We start from the raw sequence: 21,053 nt of genomic DNA on the forward strand, positions 1-21,053 counted from the left end.
CTCTTCCACACTTTACAGCTGGGATTGTTTACTTCTGCTCAAGCTTTTTAGAAGGAGGAGTAGTATATGGCCCAGATTTAACAAAGCAGTGGGCCAGAATCCCAAATCTGATCAGGAAAGTGAGAAGAAAACCAAAACTCTGACTTCTAATATTTTAAACGATTCTACATAGAACATGAAAAAAAACCAACCCCAGAATAAAAGAAAAAAACAAACAAACAAACAACAGAACCCAAATCCATACCAAAAAAGAGAACCACAACAAAATTGCAAACCACTTAACAAACAAACAAAACCAATAACAACAAAAAAACCCTACCAAAACAAAACAAAAAAAACCCACCCAAACCCCCAAAACCACTTGAAAAAATCTACTGGTGCTAAGAGACATATATTGGATATTGCTCTGATATAATACTGCAGAATAGTATTAGCCAAGTTGCTGTGGTATTCTTCAACTTCCAGAAATAAGAATTGGGCTGTATCATTCAGAATCAGTTTTCCTATCTAAAACTTGGAAGCACAAGCCATTGGCAAATAAGCTTGGAAGTACACTTCTGTAGGAGATGGATGGAGTAGTGGAGATAAACAAATGGAACATTTAACTACATCATAGGTTTTTATAAGTGGAAGTGCAGGGAAAGAAATCCCTTCCCACCAGCCAGAGGGTCACTATTTTCCATTCATCTCCATCTGTTTTTTCTGGCACAGACACAGCCATCACCTTGAAATGCTTAGGACTGTGCATTGTTAATGAGGACACTCCATACTTGCCCAGGAAATTGTTCCCACATTTTCTCTGATGTCTCTTTGGGGTAAGAAAGGAGAACTGGGATATGAATGGAGACTACAGCACCATATGGAATATTGCATGGAGACAGATTTCCCTGTCTGTCACATGCTGCAGCAGTGCACAATACTGCCTGAACAGGGATAGTACACAACCATGGGGACAAGGGCAGCTCTGCACAGTGAGGTACATACATGGTTTGAACCAAAAAAACAGACCTACATATTTTAAATGTTCCTCTCTCTCACTATAATCCCCATTCTCATCTCTTTCTGCACTGATATGGCAATAAATTAGAAGCTGTTTCTGTGAACCCATTTAAAACACCTCTGCTGGACCACATAACAGGAAGATATTTTCTATTTTGTTCCATGATCTGCACCAGAATAAAAGTGGAATGGAAGAACACAGAGACAGAGCACTACAGACCCTCCTGTGAATGACTTCTGGAATAATCAGGATGAGACTAGTTTCTGTATTCACTGTTTTCTTACTTCTGTGTACTCTTATACCTTTATTAATCCTTCTGTCCAGGAACGTGACGTGCTTTGTGCTTGAATTTAATGGACCTGGAGACATTGATTTGTTCAAGCTTTAGCTTTGAAAGATTGTTAGTGTTGTGCAGATCACATCTTTATAGGGCCCACATGGAATCATATAATGAAAGAAAATTAAGCTGCTATAAACCTCACTGTATTATCTGGGGAAGAGGTGCATTATTTTCTAACCTGCAGAAAGCTAAGGCTTTTAATTTAACAAAATTCTACAAGATACATAAAGAATGAAATTAATTCTCACTTCAACTCAATGAAAGTTCATGATGATATTTCACTTGAACAGTAAAAATTGTGCTCCAAGTTATGACTGTTTCTCTGTACACTTCCTGTGTAATTTTCCTTATGTTCTTAACCAGTGGGTTAAAGTCACCTCTCAAGTGACTTACAGTTTATTTTCACAGCCAAGCTAAGGCGGTAGTTTTCTTCCTTCCCTTAAGACTGGTCAGAGCAGAAATGGGTAAAAAAATAGTAATCATATCAGAAAACGTATCAAGAAATTAAATGCAAGGCCTTTTCTTTTGTACTGTATGTATATTTTTAACTGGATTTAAGATGATCTTCAGTCTAAACCAATGATCTGGTTTCAGATTGAGTACTAACAAAAGGCAGGAAACTGTAGAAAGTTTCCAATTTATTACGCAAACCTTTACAAATTTAGCTTCTACAGTTATCTTTGGTATTCCCTCCACCACCCAAATGGCTTCACAGATGACTGCCTCATTGTCTGATACTGTGTCATGTACCCTGAGACCTGGTGAGGTGTCACTCCATGGAAGGATAGGAGGCGCATTGTTTGGTCAGTGCTTACTGCCTCTCCAAATCGATCATTATCCTTTTAAAACTCTTAAAACTTCTGCCTAGTCTTTGCTAACAGTTTATGAGCACAGACATTTGCAAAGCAGAGAAAAAAACCCAGTTATTGCACTTTACATTGCAGTTTATGACATAATGAGTCCTTAACAATGGCAACAATGCCATAATCCTCAGGAAGCTCTTGCCTGAGCCAGAGAGCATGATCTGGCCTCTGGTCATAACACAGTTAAACACATGCCCTTAGCAACCCTCCATGTTTCCAAACTCAGTAAAAATTACCACCAGAAGAGAGCACTGACTAATGAGCTGGCTCATGTTTAACTTTGCATCAACCAGGACCCTGGGTTCCTTTCTGTGGCACTGCTTTCCATCCTCTTGTTTCCCAGCCTGTCTGTATATCCAAGGCTGCCCCATCCCTCGTGCAGATTCTGTCACCTTCCCTTGTTGAACAAACTCTTCTGCTTTGCTTCTCCATTTTCCTTTATGTTCATCTTTCCAGCTTCCTTGTTTTGTAGAAGAGAGAACTTAAACCAGAAACCTTTTCCTTTTTCAAACATAAACCTTTAATCTTTATTCTGAATTTTCTTTTATGATGCTAATGGAGGATTATACAAGAACTAACATTTTCTCATGTTTATTATTGTTTCTCAAATCTCCCACATTTAAGAAAGAGGGACAGAGAGACAATATAATTGCATCTTGCAGGAGCCTTCTCTTTTCTTTTAGACTTTGCTGCTTTTTCAGAATTTTAAAAGAATATAATAGAGTAGGAATTACTTTACAGAAAAAGAAATTCACAACTTAGAGCTGGGTTACTTTCCTCAACTATGTAGGGGAAAATGCTCTTAGAAACACAGTGCCATGTGGACTTCTAATATTTTTTTTAAATGTGAAAGCTAGTGGAAGTAAGGTCACGACTGAACCCCTCAAATATCCTGGGTTTTTTCTACTTGATTTCTCCAGTTCAGACTGAACAGTTCTGGTCCAGGACAGAAATAACCCTCTATCTTACTCGGAAGATTCTGAAAATTAAAGCTCCCTGCAAAAACCTATCAGACATGCCAGAGCTGGGCAAAGCAAATCGAGGATAACGACAGGAAAGGAGTAACTAGATGCTCTCTTTTTGTGAAGATGATGAAAGAAAGGATTTTCTCCAAAATTCATCACTTTCTCCCAGGACATTGCATTATAAAGTACAGAACAGAACAACAACTATTCTCTGACAGTTTACAGTCCAGATTACTAAATTGTTTCTGGCTCCAAGTGCCATGTTTCTGACTCAGTGCAATTTTAACTGTGTATTTGAATAATAGTTTGTTGGTGCCAAAGTCTTAATACAAGTAGAGATGCATTTGCAGTGTAGATAAAAGTGACTAATGATCTCATGGCAAGTTCTGAAGCTTTATAGGAAATAATCATTATTTTTGAAGTACATAAAATAAACTAGAGATTAGATAATATACAATACAGCTAGCCTCCTTCTACATGATACACAAGGGACAATAATCTGTGGTAATTGATGGGGAACTTTACACTTCACATATTCCTTGAAACCCTAGATAGTAGAATGACTCACTACTCAGCTGTACCTTCACCATGTCCTCACAGGACTCTGAAGAGAGAGAAAGAAATTTTAAACCAGCCTATTTTTTATCCTATTCTTGAAAAGGCAGCTGCACTAGCTTATCTAGAGGACATAAACCTTGAAGTATATATTTGGGAATATGCCTTGCTTATTGTATGAACAAAATTTACAAAGGTCCATGCCCTAAGCATCAGCTTTGGTTAAAGCCACCTTCTGCAACCTGTGTAAAACCGACAGCCTGGAGTCATGAGCTCCCTTTCCCTGATCAGTTAGGGCAGGCTCACAGTCAGACACCAAACCACGAGCAGGGAGTGAGCCGGGGTTTACAAATCTGGAGCCAACCACGTGCAGAGGCTCAGAACCACTCAGCATCTTAGTGAGAGTCAAAGCAGGACATCTCTAAGGGAACAAGAGAATTTTTTTAATAGATGCTGCTACTATGAGGATATGGTATATAAAAGTGACTTCTACTTTTATGTAAGAAAGGAAGTCTTGCCAAATCACCATTTTGAGTGCCCCCATAGTGTACAATTGCCAATGAATAAAAGGTAATTGAATGATAGCTCATTCTCTGGGTTCTAAGAGCTCTTCAAGAAGGAGAACAATGCAATGTGCATTTCCTAATTAAATGAAGTGTTCTGTGAAATGAATGAATCATAACAGGGCAGAACTTTACTGAAAGACTTCTGACATACCTGTGACCAGGAAGGGCTCCACAGATTCTTCTGCAGAAAAAAAAAATCCATTTTTGCAAGGAGGGGTATAATGGTTTTGATTTCAAGCTTTAAGGGAAAAAAAAAAGACATTTCTGGGTGTCTCTGTGTTAAAAAACGCCAAAAGAAATAACTGGTGAAGCATGTACTCAAGTCAGTACCAATGTGAGTTGAAGAAATCATAGCAGTAACACATTGAAAAAGAAAGCTCAATAACCAGTCAAAATCAAAAACAGGAAGCAGAACTTCCAGATAAGTTAAAGGGAGTGCTAGTGTGCATTTTGTCACTAGCTAAAGGCCACTACAACACATGTGGAGACTGCACCTTCAGCAGCCTAGAGTGAATTTTGTGCTTTCCTACATATGAAATGATCCACTCTTTTTGTGAGCAATGTGAAAATATCTTAGCAATGTATAACAGGTATTAGTGATTAATTTCAACAAAGAAACATTGATAAAATAGCAAACAATAATAGCAAATGGAATTTACTGTGAAAATCTGTAATTTACTAAGAAAATCTGGTCTCTTAACTGAAAAGCATAGTGCTTTCTAGACCCTGTAATATATGTCCATGCAAGCTTTTAAAATTCAAAGACAAGAATTTAAAAGCCAAAACTACAACACTGTTCTGCATTTAAATCCAGATCCTTGCTTTCATTTGAAATACAGAGGTCTGGAACCTCTGCATTATTCTAATTATTTTTTTCTAACCAAAATATATTTCTGCCATCTCTACAGTAAAAAAGTTTTTCTATTCAGACTCAGTGGAATAAATTTGACAGAATTATTTGAATAATCCATAATAGATTGATAGCTAGTCAAGAGGTTGATATGTTAATAACAGTAATACATTAGAAAAAGAAAAATGCATTAGGTAGAATCAAAACCTGGAGATAAAGCAGAAATATAAAGTTTTGACAAACTGTCATGGGTCAAAACCAGGACAGTAGTATCCTCAGGATACAGGAAAATAAAAAGAAAAGGACTTGCAGAAAAGTAGTTTCCTCAAACCAGTTTTTCAGCCAGTAAATTACAAATTAATCTCACCCCTATTGATGAAACCAAAGTTTTATTCACTCTTCAGGTCTTAAGCACCTCTTCAGGTGTTACAGCACCTCTGTAATTTTCATTCTCTAACATTTTTTATTCTGAAAGGGATTTATTCTAGCCAGGGTTACTTTTGAATCTAAAACATGCTGCCAGTAGAGACACTTGTCCATTGACCTGAGCTTATCATGCACAGAAGGTTGAAATTCTTTCCTTTTTTGTAAGACACAGAAAATATGCAGAAAGTTGTGCCTTCCTCTGTATGGGAAAATTTTAGATCTTGAAAAAACATCTAAGGTTGTATAGTGTCATGAATGTAGTTAGTGACCTTTTTGAATGAATGGAGTGGTGGCACAGAGCAGGGTGTCCAAACAAACCAGGAAGGACCTGGGCTCCAGCTGGTCTGAGGAGACTGCTGAGCTGCAGGGGCACTTCAGAGACATGAATGAGAGAAGTTGGTTGTTTGGAGAACTTGGCCAATGCTTACAAATTCACATGACTTTCTCAGTAGGCACCAGATGATCTATTCATGATCCATCATCACTTCCTCTCATTTGCTTTTTTATGGTTGTAGATGAAAGCCCCAGAAGAGAAAAAATCCAAAAGAAGCACATCCTCCCAAAACTGATACTGGACCTTTTTGTTCAATGATGCAAATACAGATTTAGTAGTTTAAATGGTCATTCAATTCAGAATATTGATTCTTTTACACAACTCTATTTGTTTGTTGATATTGTTCTGAATTTCTTAGGGATAGCTATTGGTGTTCCACGTTCACTGTTCAGTTTTTCTTCAGTTAAAAATCACCAAGTGAAGATTATCCACTGTTTCTGACAGTTTATCTTATCCAGACTAAGAGAAAGCACAGATATTTAGAGTATCTCAGCTTAACTTAAGAAAAAAAAATCAATTTTTAACCTATTTGATTGCAGATGGAGGCTAAATTTACCTAGAGGATATATTTTAAAATCTTTTAACTTCAAAAGGCAATTTGGAAAGATCATGTAGGAAAAAAATTGCTTTAGAAATCATAGGGAGCTTACATTCAACAATGCTGCCAGTTCTGTTCATCATATTTGTAATTCTTAAATTTTAAGGTACTTTGTTTCTTTAAGAAGAAAGGTCAGTAGTATATCTAAGACTTTCAGGCTTGAAAAGCCTACAGTCATAGGGAGATACAACCTCTACACAACTTCCATCTGCTTTAGGCTACTCAAGAACTATGACTTGTACTTGTGAAATAAGTTATTTGTGGCCTCTTCTATTGTTGACTATTCTAGTTCTGCTGAAGCAAGGTACTTCACCAGATTCATGCTACTGCCCTTCCAGTTTGCTGATAGTAATCAATAAAATTAGGGCTATCATCAAAAGTCATTTAAAATTACCACTATCCTTTATCCTTTTGGTATTCACAGGAATTAGAGAACCCATTTTACAACACAAGAGAGCCTCCTCAGAGTTTAAATAAACACTTAATGATTCCTGGGGACAATCAGCAAAACTGTTGTAACTAAACTCTCATCTGGAGTTATGCCTGTATTATATCACATGTAAATAACTGCAGACAGATGTGATGAGCAACCTGAGATACTTGGCATCAGTCTTTAAATGACATGCCAGGTAACATCAGTGAAGGAAGATATGTGATAATATGTGATGCACTTTTGTAGGAAAGCAGCTTTAGAAAGATTGGGTTTGCAATTTCAGAGCATTTTCTTATCCTTTTTTTCACTGCTAAAACTTTTAGTGACTTTAGTGGTGTTGTATCAACTTTCCTGTTGGCAGGACATCAGATTATCTGTTAGAAAAATAATTCATACTGGCACCATTTTACAAAAAAAAAATATTGATTTTGGATGATTTGGTTTTTAAAATGGGAGAAAAGCATGGTATTTAAAAGAGCAGAAAGGAGGGAATAAAGGAGGGAAGAATGAGAGTAGGGGACAGAATTATCAGCCTCAGTGTCTTGTAGATGTGATTTGGGTGCAAAAATCTCTGAGAAACAGAACTGTTGTAACTGTACAGCCAATGAAAGCATCCCAATGTCTTCATACAACCTTTATGGAACATTTAAGTTACAATATCAGAAGTGGTACACAACTACTCCTCTTCATTTTGTTTCAACTGTTCTCACTTCCTACTACAGTTATACCGCACCAGACACATTCCTTCCCCCCTTCTTCTTGAATTGTATTTATTTTCTTTGCATACATGTTATTTTAAGGTGAGTACTTAGTCACTGAATACCTGAAAGCTGATGTCCCCAATATGTAGAACTGAGAAATTTCTGAAGAAAAAAGACAGAAATTATGTATAATTTCTCTCTCATGACTAACAGAAAGTATATTATTTTCCATCAGTGTTGTTATTGGTAGATATAGTCTGGATATCTATTTATCCTAGACCTTAATTAAAATTGGAGCTCACCTTGATAAATAAATTTTAATTTTTTTCCCCTGGTTTTATTTTTAGCTACTTCCTGCTGAAGGCAATGCAGTGCCTGCAGGCCAAAGATGCTCTGAGCACAGGCAATTCTTTGTACAAACTGATGGAGAAGGAGCTGACTCCAAATTTTACTACTCTGCTCTGAAACAGACAAAAGGTCTCATAAAATAACCTGAAAACTCAATACAAAGATGTAAATGCCAAATTCTTTTGACCAGGAATTTGCAATGCCCTCAGAAAAAACAGGTCATTGTCCCAAGTGCATTTTCAGTGGGTAATCAAGAATACTGAATGCAGCAGTGGAAAAGAAAGGAAACTTCACAGGCAATAGTTTAACCACCACTCCACCTCATGCAGGACATTTTAGGCATTGTTGGTGCTCAGTGGCTTTTTTCAGCTGCTCTTTTCCTCTTCTATTTAGGCTGTCTATTGTTGGAAGCAGTAACAGCTCTCTCATCTTCTGGTACATGTGGCTGTGCTGCAAGCAGCACAGTGGGGCCCTTATCTCACATAATTACCTGAGTTTGCTTGAGATGCCAATGACTTCACTTTAAGTACACTTTGGAGATGTGCTCCATGAGATACACAACAAGAACATTGTAAAGAGCTCTGCATTGCTCTATTCTGAACCATCAAAGTCTAAGCAATAGCTAACACTGGAAGAATAATGTAGTCATTAAAGTTAGGTACTGTTATTTTCAGTGATGCAGACATTTCTTGGCAGTACGGTATGCTAAGCACAGGTTATTTTATCCTAGCAATAGCTCCATATGACATCAAACTGGAAGCTCTTTCACTGACAATACCTCTTGTAAGATACTTTTGACATGAACAAACTTGTAAGAAAAATATATTATACCATTGGCAAGTCTGTTTCACACATTTCCATTTCAATTTTCTTGGCTATACACTTTTTAGAAGAAAAAAAGCATTTTTCAAAAAAGATTTGAGAGGCTGAATATTTGTCCAAATATGGATTAGTCAGGTATGGCTCACAACCTTATCCATAGGAGCAGAACTATGCACAGAGAACTTCTGAGTTTGGCTGCCCTCAACCAGAATTATTGCCCACTTGAAGTCTGCAACTCTTTCCTCAGCTTGGAAATTAGAAGCCTCATATGAAAACCTAAGTATGAAACATGGATTTAATTCAGTATTTACTAATTATTGTGACCAAAATAAAAGGTATTAGAAGAAATACAAACTATGATAACACCTTTCATTAGGAGAGGAAAGTCTTACACACTCCCAGAAAGTCTTACACACTCCCAGAAGTTCTTTATTTCTGATTGGTACCCATGAAGTAGATTATTAATAACCAAGATTTTCCAATATATTACACTTCTCTGTCAGAGGGAATGACGTTGTTTGTTTTGCACTCTTTTGCAGATGGAGATTTCTTCAGGTCTGACAGTGAATTCCCCTGCAGCTTCAAGTGTAATCATATTTTATTGAATTTAGTACCACCAAAGCATAAGCTAATGGCTCTACTTTTACTATATATGATAAATAAAATCAAGACTCAGTAAAAACAAGTTATCACTGCATGTACTTTTTCTTCTGGGAAGAGGACTAGGCAACAAACATAAGTATGCTGTAAGATATAACATTTCAACAGTACACAGATAACAGTGCAGCATGTGGGTTAAACTTATATATAGACCAGAATAAACAAAAATACAATAGAACAAAACTATATTTGAAAAATAGACTCTTATTTATGTTGACTCAAAATGAACTAAATCTAAATATTCACAGAAGGTGGAAAAATTAAGTCACAGTGCAAGTGACTTATTAAATGTTCATAGGCATCATATTTGCAGTTCAGTGTTAATTATATTCACCTAACACAGGGCACCCATGGCATCGACAGGAAAGCTGAGGAAAAGGAGAATTTGTATCCCAATTTGGTATGTAGGAAACTGCTGCTCATAATGATTCTATTTCTCACCCCTGGTCACTCATATACAACATATGGCTCAGTTACAAACTTTTTTTTTTCCCTATGCTGCTGATAAATGTCTTAAAAAAAACATCCTTCCTCCAATTTTTGTGCTAATGGTAACACTGCAATATCCAGTACTGTAAGGCTGATCCACATACCCAGTCCTCTCTGTTCTTACATAATTCCCTTTTTGTCTAAACTGAAAGACTAGGAAGGAAGCTTCTGCATCCCCATAATGTTTTAAAAGCTATTTTCCCCCATTTTCACTGTGAAGAAAGCATTCCTGGGCAGCATCCTCCTACATCCTCCAGCAGGATAGACCATCTGAGCTACTGTCAATTTGAAGTTACATCCCAGAGGATATCAATGAGCTTCTCTTCCAATTAATGGATGACTTTTTATTTTTATGAATCAGCTTGTCCTTGACTTTTTACAGTGCTGTTAAATCACAATGTTTTCCACTATCATTTCACATTCCCTGTCTGGAAAGGAAGCATACACTGATTCTATTTTCAATGACAGCTACCCTGTTTTGCCAGCTCTTAAAGAAATGGAATTTGCAATTGCTGGAAAGGACATATCAAAGGAGATGGGTCTGGCCATGAGTGTCACTACCAAAACTGCTTTCCTGTGATTTGCTCTCCTCAAAGCTTTGCTCCTGAGATGACACAGAGCTAGAGCTACCTCTTCTCACAATAGTGAAGACTGGAAAGCTGCTTGCCCACATGGCAACTGCAGTTTGCTGAGAGCACTACCAAGCACAAGATGCAGCATGACCAAGGTGTTGTCTGCCTATAGCATTCAGAGCCCTACATGTGTTTTGTGGCTGCTCTCCAAATCCCTAGATTTGGATGGATAGTGTCAGACAGTGCTGACAGCTACCATGTTTCACCATGCCTATTTTTCTGTAGGCATGGTAAAATGTGGTAGTGAACAGTAGTGCTCCTAAATATCTTCAGGGGTAAGTTTAGGACATGAAAAGTGCTAAAATTCTACAAAAAGGAAAAGGGGAAGAAAATGCATGACACAAACTTCAGCTAGGTCTTCTGAAACTGGAAAATGAGGAACTTTTCTTTCCCCAAAAACTGCCTTGGTAACAGCTGTGTCTTGACTGCTGCAAATACAATTGTACATCCCACCCTGAGACATATCTATATCATTCCTGTTGGCAATGCAGGGAAAATCAATTTCATATGCACTGAGACCTGTGACACTTATGGAAGGCAGCTTTTGACTCTCAGGGTTATATGGTCATTTCTAATTTAGTAGAAAGGGGCACTGCATTAGCAAAAATAGAGAAACATAAGTATCACAAACCCAACCAATTCATCCCATTCCTAGGGGCTACAAATTCTGAGGGCAGAATTGACCCATTATTATCACATCATATGATTCTGGCCCATCCATTCTTTGGTGTACACAGGGATGTGCACTTGTATAATAGACAATTCAAAGTCTTACCTGGAGTCATAGAATGCTAACGGATTGGAAGAGTCCTAAAAGATCACCGAGTCCCAACACTCCCTACCATGGGCGGGGACACCTTACACTAGAGCTGGTTGTATAAGGCTTTTCCAGCCTGGCTTTAGACACTGCCAGGGTTGAGTCCAAAGCCCAACTTCATCTAGTTTTTAGTAAATACCAGTTCAGTTGTCTAACTTGAGCTGACTTATCCTGATTTAGAAGAGGTATGGATTAGTTCTCTGCTTCCTGGTTTCATAGAGAATATTCACTTATAAAATGCAAGTGAAAGACGACTTAGTCTGACCTAGAGGGCTGAGAAAGCCATGGTCATGCCCACTGCACTGCTGAGGCTGGTGCTGGTGCTGCCAGTGTGAACAGAAAGCAAAGGACAGAAAAACTCAAGGTCAAGGACTCTCTGTAAACCTTCTAATGGTTTTACTGGCAATTATGCCTCTGTAACAGAGCAAAGATTGTAGATGCATTTTTAAAAGGAAAATGTTGCCATCTATTTTTCAATCTTTTTCCCCTTCTTGGTGTTACAACCTTGTCATTGGAAACCAAATCTATGCTTCCTGCAGTTGGGTTTCCCTCTCTATTTTTCTGCACAAGAATTTGACAAAAATGAGTGCTGCTTTTGCTGTGTTGGTATCTGTTGACAGATTTGTTATAAGTTCATGGTTAGGTGCACTCATAAGTGAACTTGTGGGCAGTGGTACAGGCAGTTAAACATTACCACTGCATATTAAGGACAACCAAGCAGTACTCTTAGACTATGTACAGGGCTTAAAAATAAAATACTACCCAGAGCAGATTTTGAATACCAATGTCCTTGAAAGGTAAGTTTGTGATTCAAAAATTAGTTAAGTTATATGAAAATAAGAAAATATTTGACAATATTTTTCCTCCTAGGCATGAATGCTGGAGACAGAGTAAAATTGCATTAAAAAAAAGATTTTCACCACAATTATGATTTAGAGAAAATTTTAGTTGCAAACTGTGTGATGGTGTCCTTTTTATTTGACTAATTATGAAAAATTCTTTAGCTAATGAGATATCATCCTGTCTGCATTCGATAATTTCTTTTTTTTTAAATAACCACTTTGAAAAAGGATTACTTTCATAGAATTTTCAAGAAAATTTTGAAGAAAATATACCAATTAGGCACTATGGAGGTTTTTTTGGTTGGTTTTTTTCCTACCACTACTACTGAAAAGAATCCTCCACTCTACAAGAATGTTTGCCAACTTACCTGACAAATCAGCACCTGCCATCTGCAACACTATAGTATATTTCAAAATGTAGTTTTTACTTAGTCAAAAATGCTCACTATATAATACAATAATGACCTAAGAATTTAACAACATAAAGTGACACAGAAGATGGAGAAGCCACAGCAGAAAGAAAAGGTTGTATTTTTTATAGGTTCCAAATTTTAGTCTTTGTGGTTGTAGTGTTACATTTTGAATGACAAATTTGCTTCTGTGGGTACTTTATATTACTTGACACCAATTTATTATTGCCTTGAATGAAAACAAAACGACCTCAAAAAATACTCATTATGCCCATATTGCTGACAGTGTCTGTCATACACTTGTGTGCAGTATTTGCAATATTGTTGTGTTTTCCTTCTTTAACCTGAACCTGTGGCACTAATGAGCATGGACTGGGGTTATAATAAGAATATGCTTAGGTTAATGATGCTCCCAGACATCCTTGGAAGTGAGATTTAGTCTCAAAACTTTTTTGTACATGCATTTCCACTTCAGCTATGATGTTTCTCAGCATTTTCAGGCAAACCTAATTCATCATAACTCTCACATAAATATAACATATTTTGTTTTCTGCATACAGGTAATAATTTTTTAAATGTTTTTCTCCAACTTCCTTTCTGATCGGTTGAAAATGGAACATTAGAAATTAGGAATTTATATTTATTTTTTTAGGAGAATCTTTTCAGAGCTCAATTCTTTAATATTATGAAAGAAAAAACATACAGTAGCGTCCACAACAACTCAGCTTTCAGAGTAACCTCTCATTACCATGTAAATAGCACAGCCACTACCTCAGTACACCTTCCTCTGCCTATCATTCCAGTGTCAAGCCTGTAAGTTCAAAAGTGCACCCCTATTTGCCAAAACCAGAAGACCCATTTTATGTCTGCTAAGCAATTGTTTTATGAGGGAAGAATAATGGAACTTCAGTCCATTTGAAATGATATATTGCCTGTCAGCCAAGTAGATCTGTTCTGAAAGGCATGGCCCTGACAGTAGGGCATGGCTTGCGTGACTCTGCTTAATTTCATGTCTGCTGTTGAAGTAGCTGAATATGGTCAATACAACAAAAACTATTTTAGAGTTTTCAGAATATGTTGAATACTGGCTTATGTGGCAACAAACACATTTGCAAGACAGTACGAACTTTCATTGCCATGCCTGTTGCATTCAAACAAAATCTAGTTTATACATTTCTTCTGCTGCCCTATTGCTTTCTAAAACCAATGGCATTATTACAAAATAGATATGTGAAACATAAGGCAGATCAAACTCTCTCTGTTGGACATCCACTGAACCAGCCCAGAAAAATGGGGTTTTTTCTCTTTAAATTTGTGCTTTCTAAGACTACAGAAGAAATAAGATTATTATTATTATTCTAGAGACAGACTTTATGAAATTACAGCTTTGAAAACACCACAAAAACATCAGCAGTGTACAGCTGAATTTCTCAGCAGTGATGTAGAAGACTGGAACCAAGCCACAAATCTATTTACAGGAAGGCTGTTTTATCCACAGATCACCTCTTCATGCATAGCAAAGGGCCTCAGCAGCACTCACCCAGACAGTCTACTGGCACTAAAAAGGCAGGTTTGTCCATCTCCACCCTACTTACATGGCACGGTGCGGAGGTAGAGATTGTCTCTTATGATCTGCTGGAGCTCATGGTCCACCGAACCTTTCTGGAACCGTAGATTGAGGTAGTGACGAAGGTCCTTATCAACGATGCCTCCTGTCAGGGAAAAGACAAATGAAAGTACAATTTAAAATTATATTGCTTTGATGGAAGCAATGAATCACTTGTGAAGTCTTTGTGGCTCATTTTTCCTTCATGGTTCTGTCCCGATGGAGGACAAAAAGCACACAGAGCTTCCTGGTTAAAGCATGTGGTTGGTACAGTATTTTTTACTATTGATAATTGTAAAGGTTAAAAAAGTTAATGGCTCAATAACTGGCTCAAATAACTGGCTAAACCTGTACAGTTCAGAAAATAAATATAGGATCATAGAGCTGTCAATTATCTTCCTGCACAAAACTTGAACGCATTATTATCATACAACTACCTATATATGTATCTAAATAATAAAGTATTAGGTATTATATTTCCCATGACTGTTTACCAATTTCCCATTTCTTATTAAAGTAAAAATCTTGGTTCCAAATCTCTGCAGTGCTCAGTGGTTTTAGTCCATGTGTAACCAGAATGAAATGTGGCTGTATTTAGTGATCACATAAATGTTATATGTTCTGGTTTATTTATATTGATAGAACTCACAGCTGAGAGACACTATCAAAAACGAGGGTTCATATTTTATTTCCACCACCAAAAATGGTATTACAACATCCCAGCAAAGCAGTGCACGTGGTGGGAAAACTGAGTCAAAAACCTTGTATTTGCCAGTTTTACTATAACTTTAGGACAAAGCAGTTTCAACTACTGACTGGAAGATGTTCCACTATGAAAGGCATATCTATAAATCTAATCCAACATGATTAATAGGAATTTCCCAATATAGTTCCTCCCAATTTCTCTTAACCTTGAATAGGGATCAAATATATAATTATGGAGAAGTCTATAAATAACTCAATTTCTTCTCTCTCTGAAATTCTGACATAGGAAAAATATAGAAAATCATTACTACATTGAGTTCTGACATATATTCCCAAGATGAAAAATTGCAAATAGATAGATCCCTTAACTTGTTGCTTCACACATGCAACCTTAAAACATTTTTTCAAATGTCATTTGCTATTGAACCTTCTGCCTAAAGTCTTATTGACTTAGACTATATAAAGATTTTCCTGTAAATAGGAACACATAACATCCCTACCAAATTATTTGAAAGTCACTGAAGAGCACAAATGGTTATAAATTAAATATATTTCTTCTTACAGATATTCCTATTTATCTACCTACTCTAAGTCCATAATGTTATTATTGCTGCTCTTTGTCAGTAACTTCAAAACTATTTTTTCCAGGTTTATAAAGAGCTTATAAATAATTTCTCTCTTCTTTAGCTAAAGGCAAAAAAACCAGCAAACTTTCATAATCAAAAGAAGGGGGGGAAAAAAGCACCCCAGCTCATAAGACACAAAAATACCTGTATGCCTGGTTCCCTGAGGCTGAGAACTTCCATATGGATCTCTGTTCTTCCAGGATCCTCAAGCTCTAATTAATCTACTACTTTGGACCACTAACCCTGTTTCTTGCAATAGACAAGTTTTTGCAGATGAGACCATCCTTACTTCTAATTTCTTGTGAGGTTTCTGAGGCCGCTGTAGGGAAACTCTCTGAGTCTGCTCTCCTTCGTGATCGGCTGCAGAGAGCAAAGGTCCTGCAGCTCTTGCTCTTCTCACTCTAATGTACAGAACATGCCCAGTGATGCAGATGCTTTTTGGCAGCCTGAGAAAATGCCAGCTCGGGAACAGCAGCTGTAGCCTGCCCACTGACACAAACCTGAATCATTCAACTTATAACATTAGGAAGTTTAGGAACCTACACAGATTTCTGACCCTCAATGTCCATTTTTTATTTACAGCCTCTCATTTCAAGCATAGCCATTTAGTTCATTTAGTTCAACACGTGTAATGAATGCCCTAAAACCTCCTAAGCACTTCATAAAAAGAGTCACCTGATATTTTTGGCAAATTCCATATTCCAAACTAGATATAAAAACATGTATTTACAGGAAGAGATGCCTGCAGCCTTGCATTTGTTACATGCAATTCAAAAGCAAGTTTCTAAGAGAAATAAACAGAAATAAAATCATGGTGCAGAGGAAATAAAACTTCCAAGCACAATGGAAACAATATAATTTTTTCTTAATATCTGAGTATATAATATAGTTTTGTGCATTTTAAAGAGCAGTCAGATTAACTACAATTAACTACAATGTACAATTACAAATTTTCTTCTTCAAAAGTAATTTTGTTGTCTGAACTAATTCAGGTTTTTCAATACTTTGGGCATAAGCTACCTTTTTTTTTGAATCTGGTATAACAATGAATTTTTTCTCCTGGAAATTTTAAAAAAATAAAATAGTTCTAGAGCTCAAAAAAAAAAAAAAGATGTAGTATATTTTTAGTTCATCCTTTCAATTTTCATTCTTTTGCTTTTCTCCCCTAAAAAGTTCTGTAGTTTTACCTGATGCTTTTTAAAGCATATTGACTCCAGAAGTGCTTTTGTGGTATTTAAAGTACCTAAGCTTTGGAGCAGCCTGATCCTTTTGAAGCACAACCAGAACAACAGCTTGTGTGTGCAGTTATGGGTCCCTAAGACTTTTTGCAAGACAACTATAGTGAATTGCAAATATGCAAACCAGCCTTGATTCAGCAGCAGTGAATTACAATTTGTGTTACAGACTATATAAAGCAAGAATAACATGCGTAATAGTAATAGGACTGTGTCCTCCAAAAGGCTGAAAATATGACACAGGAAATGTTGTCATTTGGTTTACTTGGGAGGGAAAGAAGAACAGTGACATTGACAGTAAGTTCATAGAAAAAGAAACAGGGGAAAAGCATTTTTGCAGTCAGTAACTACTATTTAATGGCCCTATCCAGCACCGTTAGACAAGTGACTGACTTGGTTCCTGTAGAATTCAGCTTCCATTTATTTTCTCTTTCTGTAGATCATCGAAAGTTACTGAGATGTTGAAAAATTCCTGACATGAACCCAACGGCCTTCTTTTCTCTTATTCCCAGCTGCCCACAGTGGGGGAGCTGGGGATGGTGCTCAGGGACCCCCAGTGCCCATTGCACCATTCCACAAATCCCCAGCACTGCCCAGGGCTCCCAAGCTGGAGCTCAGAGGGAAGGAGCTCCCCCAGGCCACATCCTGCTCACTGCCTGTGACAGCAGCAGGGAGCACTGGAGTGTGTCAAAGGTGTTAAACAGCTCGAGCTTTAGGAGCCCAAGCCATATAAAGGGTTCTTTGGCCACACTGACACAGGGGGAGGCTGACAACTGTGTGATGGAGCATCCACTGGCTGGCAGCCATGCGGTGCTTTTATGCTTTACTTTTTGCTGGCTTGAGGCCTGTGCTCTGTTTCATTTCATTTCACTCCAATGAATCCCCTTGCTTTGCTAGCTGAGAAACATAGGTTGTGAATTAAATACTCTCAGTAATGATCTCTTGCATAATGTATGTGTGGTTTAGGTACAGCTACCAATCATGATAGCAAACTCATAACCATGACTGAAGTTGATTCCAGACATTATCGAATAAGACACACTTGGCTGAACTAAAAACTGCTCTGTTTGCATGTTATACTTATGAATCTAAGGAGCAAAGTATAACTTTTTTACAGTGTTCTAAGGCATTTCTCTCATGTTTGCTTGTCTTTATAAAATCTAATAGAAAAGACCAATCAAGAAAGAAATAAAATAAAGAACACACAGACAAAAGGGTACTGAATCGTTTCTAGATCATTAGAAGATACAAATCTGAAGATAATTGCCATTTCCAAGAAAATGGCAGGGATAAATGCTTATCATTTTCTCTAATTCTAAATATTATAACAGTTTTTTTTGCAACTTCCTATGTGGTAACTCACTGATGTTCCAGCTGGAGTCTACAGTTGCATTATATTTTCCACGAAAAACTTGTAAACACAAACATCCCTCTTGTTCCTGCAATGGTAGTTCTAAATAATTTGTTTTGCCCTTAAGACATTCTTACTGGTGTAAATTTTCAACAAACACTTCTGAGTATTCACCCATTAGTATTTGCTCATCTTGTCTCTTAACCTTTCATTGAATTGACTTCCCAAAATGTGGTGTGGTAAATTTTTTTTATTTTTTTAACAGTAAAATCAATTGCATCTCATCTGAGAATAATTTGCCTTAGATAATTTATTTGCTGGGATTAAAATTTAAAAGATTTCAGTTTCCCTGGCTTCTATAAGTACTCCTGGTTAGAAATATCTATGTGCAAGCAAGAACTTTAGATCTATATTTGCATCTGTACATGCTCTGCATTGGGAGAAACTAAAGGAACTATCTTAGTATCATTACTCTGTGAAAGCAGATGAGCTTATAAACTTTCAGTATAAACTGCCCCCTCTCTTCTACTGTCCTACTTCAATCAGATTGGCTCTCCCTTTGTTTTTAAAAAGCTTCTACTTCTGACTTTAAACATAAGCCATATATCTGGCAAAATAAAATGCCCTGAATGGTTTGGCTTTCAGCAGCTTCAGCAGGAGCATTCTACTGGAGAGTCTCATCCAATTATTTATACAGGTGGTACCTGCAGCTTCATATCCAAACCATGGGGTGGGTCTGTGGCCATCTGAGAGCAGCTCAAGTTTCTTCTGCACCTCTTCAGCAGAATACATGCAATTTGGTGCCTGCTAGATTAATTTATCCTTCACTGTTCACAGATAATCTAATTGACCTTTCTATAAGTAGCCTAAATTATGACTTAAGTTCTTTAAATCAGCTATATCAGGAATATCAGATTTATTATTTTTATTATCAGCTATATCAGATTATTATCTGATTTATTATTATTCTTTTACCCAGGAAGGTGAGTGCAAGAATATTTTTTTTGCGACTCTCTCTGAGATATATCAAATAAATCATAGTCATCACAGGTAAAAATCTGTGTGCATGGTCTAAATGCTCATTTCTGAAGGTCTTTTCAAATGGTCTGGTAAGAACCCAGAATACCTGAAATTACTGTAGAGAACCCATCTTAGTCATTCCAATAATTTTAGTGACACCATGACCACTTATCTTTAACCATCTCTATCTTTTTTTCATTCTGTCATATACAACCTATTGTGAGGTGACCTATAATTCCCTCTTCCTGTCCTGTTCTCCATCAGCTCACACACCTCCAGGCTGATGCAAAAAAATCAGAAATGAGCAGCAGTGAGGGATGGGCACCACACAGCTGTGAGAAAGCTCATGTCAGCCACAGCTCCTGAGCACTCTCTCTATCTTACACCCTGAAAGATTTTAAGCATAAACCAAAATTTCCTGCTGTATCTCCTGGTTTTTCCCCAGATGATCCTCTCAGAAGAAGAGCACCACAATTCCATTTTTCCTCCCACAAGTTCAGTGACATTTTATTGTAATCAACTTAAAAAAAATCCTTAAGAAATATTTCATTAAAGAAAAAAAATCATGATTTCCACTACTCAGATGAATTCATTTTGTTTGCAATACAAATGGTACTGTTTAAACAAATGAAATGTGTCTTATTTTAATAATTGAATAATGAATATCTCAGGCATTTAAAACATATGAGTCAGTATAAGATGATTTACTTTAATAGTTTCTTTAACTACCAACAGTTAACCAGAAAAATCACTTTTAAGAGAGAATATGAAAATTCCAAGTAATATGAAAACTCTTGTTTGGATTTTAGAAGGATTCATTATTAAAATACAGCCTGTATTTAAGCCTATTATTTGAGGGAAATCATTCTCAACAAACTTTTCTGGTGCTCAGATTAGTGTAAAGATGAGTGTTGGCATTTCCCCAGTCATGGCATAATGGGCATTCTCAACAAGGGATGATCCTTCAAGTCTCCATGCAAAACATGTAAACACCATAACAGTAAAAAACCACTTTAGTAAATAATAAGAAACATTTATTTCACTGGCAGCCATCATCTGAAGATCACACATTTTATTTTAAAGCCTTTCTATCCCTAGATTAAACTGTTCATCATCTTTGCACTTCTGCCTGCCTTTCACCACTACCTTTAGCCAAGTCGGACTTATCTGCAAAGCCTCAAACCTTTGGGGTGAGCTATGAGCTCTGTGGAATGTGTGGGATGGAAAACCAAGATGGAATTATGCAAGAAAATCCTCAAGGAAAAAATTAATTTCTTTCATGTTTTGGGCTACTCCAATAAATTCCATTCCATGATCCTTTAATGGAGATCTAAACAAATTTCAAGGCTTTGGAAAATATTAGATCTTGGTATTCTTCTATGTGCTATATACAATGAAAAACATTTTAAGATCTAATTTATTGATGGGAAATGGCCTTCTCTTTCATAGCCTGCTATTTTGTAGTCTTTCTCTTTGGCTATGGATTATATTACTAATCTTTTTGTTTATGGATCTTTTACATACACATGTATCATATTTATAACACTTACACTTGCATCCTTAGCTTTATCCTTTGATTTCTTCCTCCTAGCATTTTAAATTCAGAATTTTAATATACAGGATTGTAGGATTTACAGGTTAAACTGCATGGGGATGACACTACATACAGACTATATTTAAAAATCTGCAATCAATTCTAGCCAATGACTGACTTTCTCCATTATGAGAATTCATATTTGGAAGTATGTCTCTGTATAAATATGTAATTCCCTAATCTCTACAGATGATATATTCCACCTGCTCTCCTCAGACCAAGAATCTGGCTGAGGTTTGCACACTCTTTGATCTTCACAGTGGAG

The 21,053-nt window shown here is 36.8% G+C and overlaps 1 protein-coding gene across 10 annotated transcripts in view; it reads right to left on the minus strand.

Moving 5' to 3' along the window:
* The window catches only part of MAGI2 (membrane associated guanylate kinase, WW and PDZ domain containing 2), a 705,904-nt gene that overhangs the window by 476,908 nt on the left and 207,943 nt on the right, over positions 1-21,053 (minus strand). For all 10 annotated transcript variants that reach the window (XM_066550916.1, XM_066550914.1, XM_066550924.1 and 7 more), the window contains exon 2: positions 14,247-14,363. In XM_066550916.1, the coding sequence (XP_066407013.1) occupies positions 14,247-14,363 (117 nt within the window). The remainder of the gene's footprint in view (positions 1-14,246; positions 14,364-21,053) is intronic.

Source organism: Molothrus aeneus, chromosome 5 (assembly GCF_037042795.1).
Source record: "Molothrus aeneus isolate 106 chromosome 5, BPBGC_Maene_1.0, whole genome shotgun sequence".
Lineage (NCBI taxonomy): Eukaryota > Metazoa > Chordata > Aves > Passeriformes > Icteridae > Molothrus > Molothrus aeneus.